At 46.6% G+C, this 9,058-nt stretch overlaps 1 protein-coding gene across 12 annotated transcripts in view; it reads left to right on the forward strand.

Annotated features, from left to right (window-relative positions):
* The window catches only part of RAPGEF1 (Rap guanine nucleotide exchange factor 1), a 155,886-nt gene that overhangs the window by 99,955 nt on the left and 46,873 nt on the right, over positions 1-9,058 (forward strand). For all 12 annotated transcript variants that reach the window (XM_017499023.1, XM_037728039.1, XM_017499016.2 and 9 more), the window contains 4 exons: positions 6,008-6,096; positions 7,078-7,230; positions 7,650-7,773; positions 8,235-8,418. In XM_017499023.1, the coding sequence (XP_017354512.1) occupies positions 6,008-6,096; positions 7,078-7,230; positions 7,650-7,773; positions 8,235-8,418 (550 nt within the window). The remainder of the gene's footprint in view (positions 1-6,007; positions 6,097-7,077; positions 7,231-7,649; positions 7,774-8,234; positions 8,419-9,058) is intronic.

Below are 9,058 nucleotides of genomic sequence, written 5' to 3' on the forward strand. Positions count from 1 at the left end.
AAAAAAAAAAAAAAAAAGAAAAGAAAATTGTTATTTTTCAGGTAAGATTGTTAAGGTTTCCTTCTATCAAATCGATTCTGATGAGATGTTCACAACAAGTTAGAGCAGACAAAAAAAAGGAGAGTGAGTTTCCACTCATAAAGCTTTGTGACAGTCCCAAGTACATTTCCTCTTTGGAGTCATTGCAGCACCACTTTATTTGTTGAAAGGCATGTCTGAAAGAAAAATTTCCTTGATTTTCAAAGTGACTGGGACAAAAAAAAGAGAGAGAAACCTTTAGATTATGAACCTGTCAACGTCAGAGTGAATAACTTTTCCACAATTGCTTTAAAAGTATTTTAGCTAGAACAGATTCTCTAGGTGAGAAGCTTTACAAATTCCGTTTTGCTTCATTTATTCAAGAAGCATTTAGTGAGAACCTTCTATGTGCCAGGCAGTGAGAGATAATTGGGAATATGAGCAGAGCTGGCACAGACCCTGCCCTATGGAGCTTACAGTCTAAGTGGGGAAGGACCATAAACACAGAAGCACACCATGTGGTACAGCACCACCAAGGGAGCTGGCACATGGTGCGATGAGAGTGTGCGACGACCTTCCTTTTTCAGGGTGGTCAGAGACGTTTCCCCAAGGAAGAGACAGGCCAGTGTTTGGAGGATGGATAGGGGCTGCCTGTGGCTGGAAGCTTTTCATGCTGGAGTCATTACAGGCAGCGAGAATGATTGAGACACTGTGATGTTGGTGTTTGTTGTTATTATCTGATAGTAATAACAGCTAACATTTATTGGGTGCTTCTTGTACGTTATCCGAACTTAATACTCATGACAACCCTCCATAGTAGACATGAATGGCTGCCCTTGCTCCTTTCATAGGTGTGGAGACTCAGAGACGCAGGCTCAGGTAGACCAGTAGTCAGTGCCAAGGGTGTGTGATTCCCACCCCTGCCTGCTGCCCCACTCCCAGCTCCTCCCTGAGCTGCCTCCCACAGGAGGACAGGATTCTCTGTGCTCCCACCTCCAAGCCAGCTGGCTTCCAGCCTTTCTCGCCATCTCCATCAGGCCTGAGACACCTTATAAGCCTATGCCCTGGTGGTGTGAGAGAGCCTCCCCTCAGCTGGAAGGGACTGGAACTGTGCAGAAGGGAATGTACTCATGAAGATGTCATCACCCCACTTGGAGGAGGGACGTTGGACGTTCCTTTACACTGACTCACCATTGTTTAAGTAACTCATTCAGTTGTTCAAGGGAGTCTTGTCTTTTTTTTGGCCGAATGATTGAAAACGTGTTATAAAACAGGATGACTTTGGTTTTGTCCCTGAATGAGTAGTAGCATTTATCATTTAAACCCCCACATAAATGCCACTTGTTCAAGCTGTATAACCTTGGACACGGTCCTTCCCTGAGTTTCAAGTAGGTTTTATAATATTTACCCTGATGATCCGAGGAAAGATTCAGTAAGATAAAGTATGTAAAGTACCTGGTAAGAACTAGGTGACCAGGAGGCCGTGGGGAAACAGTGTTACCTAGAGAAGTGTTCATTGCTGACGGCTCACAGTGACCAGATTTTGACAGTGATTATGGCTCTTTTCCAGGTAGTCTTATTACCTCAGGTAAAAGATTAGACCCCTGTCACCTCATCTGGCTCTGGGGCTGCTTTTCCACCAGGAGCCTGTAGTTCAGAGCTGATTGTGACTCTTGGAGGAAGGATGTCTGAGGAGTTTAAAGACTCTCACTTTTTTCTCTGAGAACCACACCCAGCCTAGCACCCATGCTGGGAGGCTGAGCCACTCGAGGTCAAAGAGATATCCCAATACGACCTTGTGAAATCAGTTCCCCACCTCTTCCCAACTTCACCAGTTAATTTGCTCTCTTACATGAGCACCAGAGCTGTATTTTAACTTGTCGATGGTCATTTAAGCCCTTCCTTCTCTATGTTCATTTTCCTTTTTTTGGAGACAGAGTCTCGTTCTTGTTGCCCAGGCTGGAGTACAATGGCTGATCTTGGCTCACCGCAAACTCCACCTCCAAGATTCAAGCAATTCTCCTGCCTCAGCCTCCCGAGTAGCTGGGATTACAGGCACATACCACCACACCTGGCTAATTTTTATATTTTTAGTTGGAGACAAGGTTTCACCATGTCGGCCAGGCTGGTCTCAAACTCCTGACCTCAAGTTATCCACCCTCCTAGGCCTCCCAAAGTGCTGGGATTATAGGTGTGAACCGCCGCGCCTGGCCTGTGATCATTTTCAATATGAATAAAATGAACATGGAAATAAAGTATTACATATTTGGAGAGATACTTTTCTAAATACCATTTTTGACTTTTGAAAACTGATTTTCAGTGAACCTGTCAGCAGTTTACAGTCACTGCTATAGACATATAGTCTAGAGTAGTCTCTTCCAGTTTTTTTTTTTTTCTTTTCTGAGACAGAGTCTCTATCACCCAGGCTAGACTGCAGCAATGGCACAACCTCTGCTCACTGTAGCCTCCACCTCCTGGATTCAAGTGATCCTCCCGCCTCAGCCTCCTGAGTAGCTGGGACCACATCCCACTATTTTTTTTTGTATTTTTTTGTAGAGGCAGGGGTTTGCCATGTTGCCCAGGCTGGTCTCAAATTTCTGGGCTCAAGTGATTCATTCACCTCAGCCTCCCAAAGTGCTAGGATTACAGGCACGAGCAGCCACATCTGGCCTTTTTCAGTCTTTTCTAACTTGGGCTTCAAGACAATTAAAAAGTCTGACATCCCTCTCAAAAAAAATTCTGCCTTCAGTAAGAGGTGTTGGGCTCATGCCAAGTTATAAATGGTCAACTTTCAATGAGATTAGGGTGTTAGCACAGTAGCCAGATATGTGCACATTTTAAGATTTCTCCTCTGTGATAGTTAAGGCAAGTTGAGACTAAAGACCTTCTGTTTAGGCAGGAAAATGGGTGGTAAATTTAAAAAGCAGCCCGCCCCTTTTATAAGCTTTACAAGCCTAGGCCTTGCGAGCTGGCATTAGGGAGCATCACTGGGATCGTGACGTCCTCTTTGAATTCGGGTGCATGCCTGCTCATGTGTGCCTGTCATTCCAGGATTCTTTTGCCATCATTCATTAGTTGAGTTCACAGCTGCTTCTCCAGAAAGATGACGATCTAATTATAATTGCTCATGAATCAATGAAGAATCGGGAATGTTTTCCTGTATCAACAGATGCAAACAACGCAGACGTCTCTCTGTTCCTTTTGCCCTGCTTGTAAAGAAGAGTGAATCTGAAAGTAGGGCATCCAGGGCGCTGTGTTCCGGTGCCCTTTAACTCGCTCGGAGTCCGTGATGCTCTTCTTTGGGGCCTGGCGTTGTGCTTTCAAGAAGAGCTGCCTCTCCCACCTTCCTCCTTCCTGCAGGCGATAGGGTGCAAGGGAGCTGCCTCTGTTCTAACTGCTGTCTTCGCTGATTGTGTGGTCTCTCATCCTTTATCTTGTCCTGTTTGTGATCATCAGCTAGATGGCTGCTCCTTAAATATTAACTTCTAAATTGTGCTAACATGCAAGTATTAAGGTTCCCCTTTCTTGCGAGTACTTGGCTCATAGAGATTTTGCTTCTCCACATTTCTTCAAGAATAGGCATTTGAATGGGATAACAACTGTCACAGAGTGGGGTAACACTGAACCTGCTTCTGTGGATATGCCTGGCTGGGTGTAGTGGCTCATGCCTGTAATCCCAGCACTTTGGGAGGCCACAGTGGAAGGATCACTTGAGCCGGGGAGGTTGATATATGCATTTAGTTTTGAATAATTGTTATTTCAGAGGTAATATATGTTCATTTTAGAAAATTTAAAAAATAGAAGAAAAACAAGATAAAGGTGTGTTTCATAGCCGTATTTTTTCTGTTGCATATGTTCTTGATTTGGCTTTGTTTATAAAACATGCAGTATGTACCAGCATATCACCTAGAACTATTTTTCCGCTCAGCGTATTATAGCATCTTTTCATGATGTATCGTGTATTTTTGTTGTGACTTTGTTTTTAATGACACTGTGATTGTTGGCCCGTTGTCTGGTTCTATCATGTCTTGTATAATCAGTACCTATTATCAAATATTTAATTGTGGGACATTGAACTATTCAAAATTACCACACGAATGATACATAATCTTATGTATATTCTGTGATGACCATCTTCTGTGGCTTCATTTTTGCACACATTCTTGACATTTTTCTTGGGCAAGATTCTTTTTTTAAGAGACAGAGTCTTAGTCTCTCACCCAGGCTGGAGGATGGTGGCATGATTACAGTTCCCTGCAGCCTCGAGTTCCTGGGCTCAAGCCATCCTTCTGCCTCAGCCTTTCAGAGCGCTAGGATATCATAGGCGTGAGCCACTGCACCTGGTGCAAAATTTCTCTTAATGCAAATATTTAAGGCTCTTGATACATACTGATAAGTCATCCTCTAAAGAGGCTTTCCGAAGCAGTGCTCCCACCCACCGTGTCTGGAAGTTTCTATTTTATTACCATCCCAGGTGGTGAATCTCTTATTGACCATTGGTATCTAAATTTCTTGTTTGATCTTTTTTTTTTTTTTGGCATGTTTATCTTTCTTCTAGTTTTTGTGTTTTCAAAAGAACTCTTGCACCAGGAAGGATGGGAACTGACTGTTTGCCTTATTTGCAGCATATGCTGCTGTTTTTGTGTGTGGTGCTTCCTGAGTCTGGAGAGGCTTGGCAGCCTCTGGTTCAGGGTCTCTGGTTGCTGTGTTGCCCACTGGCATCTGCTGCCACCTCCTCTGTAACTGGGAAACAGCTTCCTGCTGAAAGCCTGGAAGCCCCTCATCACACACACGCAGGCCCTGCCCAGATGTCCATTGACTGGAAAGTGGAGGGAGAAGTTGTGGCGCATCCACACGTGGGAACACTGCCGGCAGCGAGCAGCAGGAGCCTCGTCCACGCAAAGCACAGCCATTATGCCGAGCCCAGGGGATGGAGCAGGCAAAGCTGTGTGGACAGGAAGTGGATTGGTAGCTGCCAGGGGCTGGGGGTCTAGGGGAATACAGAGAGTTTCCATTTGGGGTGATGAGAAGTTCTAAAATTGATTATGTTGTCACACAACTCTGTGAACAGACTAAAAACCACTGAATCATACACTTTAAATGGGTGAATTTGATGGCATATGAATTACATATCCATAAAGCTGTTTTCAAAAAGAAGATGGACACAAAAGTGTATGTATGATATGGTTCCATTTATATCCAGTTCTAGGACAGGCAGAAGTAGTCTATGATAACAGAAGTTAAAAAGCCTTTGGGGTGGGGCAGACTGGCTGGAAAAGGTGATAGAAGTGTTCTGTGTGTGTTTGGGTTTTTTTAGTGCGCTTACTTGAGTATATGCGGTTGTCAAAACTCATCAAACTGGGGGAAAATGTGCTCTAATTTTTAAAAAAGAAACATGGGCCCTGATCCCTTCCTTTTTTTTTCTTTTGCTATGATTTGGAAAAGGCTGGGGTTTTTTTCTGTTTTTCTCAGTTAATCGTTCTAAAATTATTTCTTTGCTGGGTTATCTCACCTTAACTCCTTCTCCATTGACAAGCATCCCAACCAGCCCCCACCAGCTAGCAGCTCCACCATATCTGAGGCCAGCTCGCCTTGGGAAACCACCCAGGGCCATCATTGGCTTCAGAGAACTAAAAACAGAGTTCTTCCCCAGCAAACAGACTGGGAGTCTGTTCTGCCGGGTATTTTAATTTGTGTGAAAACAATCATTTTGAGACTGTGGGGTTTGCCATTTCCCCTTCCAAGAGGAAGTGCCTTTACAATTTTGAAACTTCTTGACATGCCATGAAGGTACTTTTGGAGACCAGGGGACATTTGGAAAGTCATGCAGATAACCTCAGGCAAGTGATACTTGGTTTATGGTACATGGGAAATCTACAGACACAGAAATGAGACTCAGCAGTAGAGGACAGACAGCACCTGCCTGCTTTCTTGTGGAAACTCAGTGGTGATGAGAGCTTTGCTCATTGGCTTTTTCTTGTGGGGGTAGGAGCTGGTCAGGCTCACCATCGAGAAGCAGGGACGTCCATCTCCGACGAGCCCCGTGAAGCCCAGTTCTCCTGCTGGCAAGCCTGATGGGTAGGTGCTGACTAACCCTCCTGTTGTGGGGGTCACGCCCAGTGGCAAAGTCTACACTTGGCAAGGTTGGGGCCTGGGGCTGGGCAGCACAAGGGTGGGCTGCTGGAGGCCCATATTCTTTTCTCCGGGGTGAGCAGTGTGTGTATATTTCATACAGGCTTGAAGTATTAACCCATGTCAAGTTTCCTCTTCAGCGTGATTGTTTCCAAGGAGCGTGTGTGAGCGCGTCCAGTGACACACACCAGTGTTTTTGCTGGGCAGCTTCGTTTCATAATTACAAAGAACTTTAATGGCTTGGGCTTGGGGGCTTTGACTTGAGAGCACTCTTGCTTGATCAAGAGTAAACTGAGAGGGTGACATGGATGCTTTTTAGGGTTTATATCTATTTCTACTCCAACCTCCTAGTAAAAATAGAAAACATAAATTTGGAGCTTTTTTTTTTTTTTTTTTTGAGACAGAGTCTCTGCTGGCCAGGCTGGAGTGCAGTGGGGCAGTCCGGGCTCATTGTAATCTCCTCCTCTCAGGTTCAAGCGATTCTCCTGCCTCAGCCTTTCAAGTAGTTGGGACTACAGGCATGTACCACCATGCCCGGCTAATTTTTGTATTTTTGTAGAGACATGGTTTCACCATGTTGGCCATGCTGGTCTCAAACTCCTGACCTCAAGTGGTCCGCCCTCCTTGGCCCCCCAAAGTGCTAAGATTACAGGTGTGACTCACCACTCCTGGCCTAGAGCATTTTAGAGAGTCCTTAGATCATCTTCAGATGAGGAAACTAAGTGCGAAGTTGGGGGCACAGCCAAACTCCAGTAGCTCATTAGCAACCAAACCAGAACCCCACGGCTCTGTATCCAGGGAGCCTGCTCCTCAGCCCCACCTCACCCATCGTGTTCTCCCTGGTCACATCCTCACCCTCTCAGGGCCTGCATATGCTCTGTCCCGTCTTTGACCTTTCATAACCCCGAGTTCTTCCCAATTCTCCAGCCTGGCAGAGCTCCCCCTGACAGACCGAGAGGTAGAGATCCTAAACAAGACGACCGGGATGTCGCAGTCAACTGAGCTCCTCCCCGACGCCGCAGATGAAGAGGTCGCGCCCCCCAAGCCCCCTCTGCCTGGCATTCGGGTGGTTGATAATAGGTAATTACCTTCCTGTTTGTCCAGCACCTCCATGGCAGAATGAGCAAGAAAGGGAGGAAGGTAGGGCTCGGGACCTTGCTCCTTAGCGCTGGGGGCTTGGCCCTCCTTGGGAGGCTGACTCCGGAGATGTCCCCACCCCGCCTGGCCCTCCCTGGCCACACTGAGCTCTCCTGAAGGCTTCCTTATGGCCTCAACCCAGGGACACCTGGTATGATTTATTGTGAAAGGAAAAGAAGGGGTTTTTCTCTTTGGTTCATTTGGTATTTACAGGTTTTATTTTGGTGGAGGGGAGTAGGCAAGAGTTGAAGTGTGAACATTGGATGTGGAGAATCTAGTAATGAAAGAACCCCACATCCTGTACCCCAGTATCGCTTTGGTGAGTGTGGTTTGGTCTGCCTGGACATTCTGGTCTGTTTCAGTCCTCCGCCAGCGTTGCCACCCAAGAAAAGACAGTCGGCGCCATCCCCTACCCGAGTGGCTGTGGTGGCCCCCATGAGCCGAGCCACCAGTGGCTCCAGTTTGCCTGTTGGAATCAATAGGCAGGTAATGCAGCCCCTGTTCCCTGCATGGGAAGGCAGGGGAGTGGGTGGGGGTGTTCAGGGATTTAGCTCCTGAAGCTGAAAGAAACCCATGGTCTTCAGGCTGGTGTTTGTCACATCGGGGGTGTGAGAACTTGTACCCATCCTTCTCTCTCCGGGACATGGTCAGAGTTCCCATATGGGTATGAAGGTCAGGGCAGGGAGGCCAGAGGCAAAGGCATCTCCTGGGGACAGCTGGGCCACAGCTGACCCCGGCCCCAGTGCCCTCCCTGGCCACACCCCCTACGAACTCCAAATGGCTGCTTCTCAACTGTACGTATCCTTTGCTTGCTGATGTCAGAGGTGGTTTCTGAGCTGGCCTGGCAGTATTTCCTCCTCTAAGTAAATGCACCGGTTGCCTCACCCCTGATCTCTGCCACTGGTTCTCAGAAGTGACTTGGCTTTATTTCTCTTTTTCCACTTGAGGATTTTGACGTTGACTGTTATGCACAGAGGCGACTGTCAGGAGGCAGCCACTCGTACGGTGGAGAGTCGCCCCGCCTGTCACCTTGCAGCAGCATAGGCAAGCTCAGCAAGTCGGATGAGCAGCTCTCCTCTCTGGACAGGGACAGTGGGCAGTGCTCCCGGAACACAAGCTGTGAAACACTAGGTGAGCCGCCAGTGTCCTATTCCATCCTTCTCTGTGGCTTCTTTGGGGCCATACAGTCCTGGGTGGGAGTCCCAGGTCATGCAATCATTGACTGCGTGACTTTGGCCAACTCATTTAAAATCTGAGCCTCAGCTTCCTCATCTGCAAAACGAGGGTAATGGTACCTGCCTCCCAAGGAAGCTGTATAAATGAAATTACAATGTAAAACCACAGCCTGGATATTCAAGTGGTAACTGTTGTTACAGTTCATCTGTCGGTGTGTAATTTGACTCTCTTTACCAAAATTAATAGCCATTTGTGTCAAGAGCTTTAAACAAAGGGGTGGGGGGCCTGACAACACTTGACAGAGGCTGAAGGTGAGGAAGCCGCACGAGCCAGCCGTCTCGTTTCGGTGCTGAATGTCTGCTGGGCAGGGGGTTTAGAGAGCAGGAAGCTGTTCGTATCCTGTGAACTAGATATTTTCACTTCTGAGAATGTATCCTAGGAGCATAATCAGAGATTAATAGCAAGATTTCACTGGTAGGAAATCAGATGAATTATGGTACACTCTTTTGCTGGAATAATCTGTAGCTATTAAAAATCACTCATATTGATAACTAGAATATGTATGAGACCATTTACATAGTATTCTCAATTTTTT

The sequence above is a fragment of the Cebus imitator genome, unplaced genomic scaffold, assembly GCF_001604975.1.
Source record: "Cebus imitator isolate Cc_AM_T3 unplaced genomic scaffold, Cebus_imitator-1.0 Scaffold254, whole genome shotgun sequence".
NCBI lineage: Eukaryota > Metazoa > Chordata > Mammalia > Primates > Cebidae > Cebus > Cebus imitator.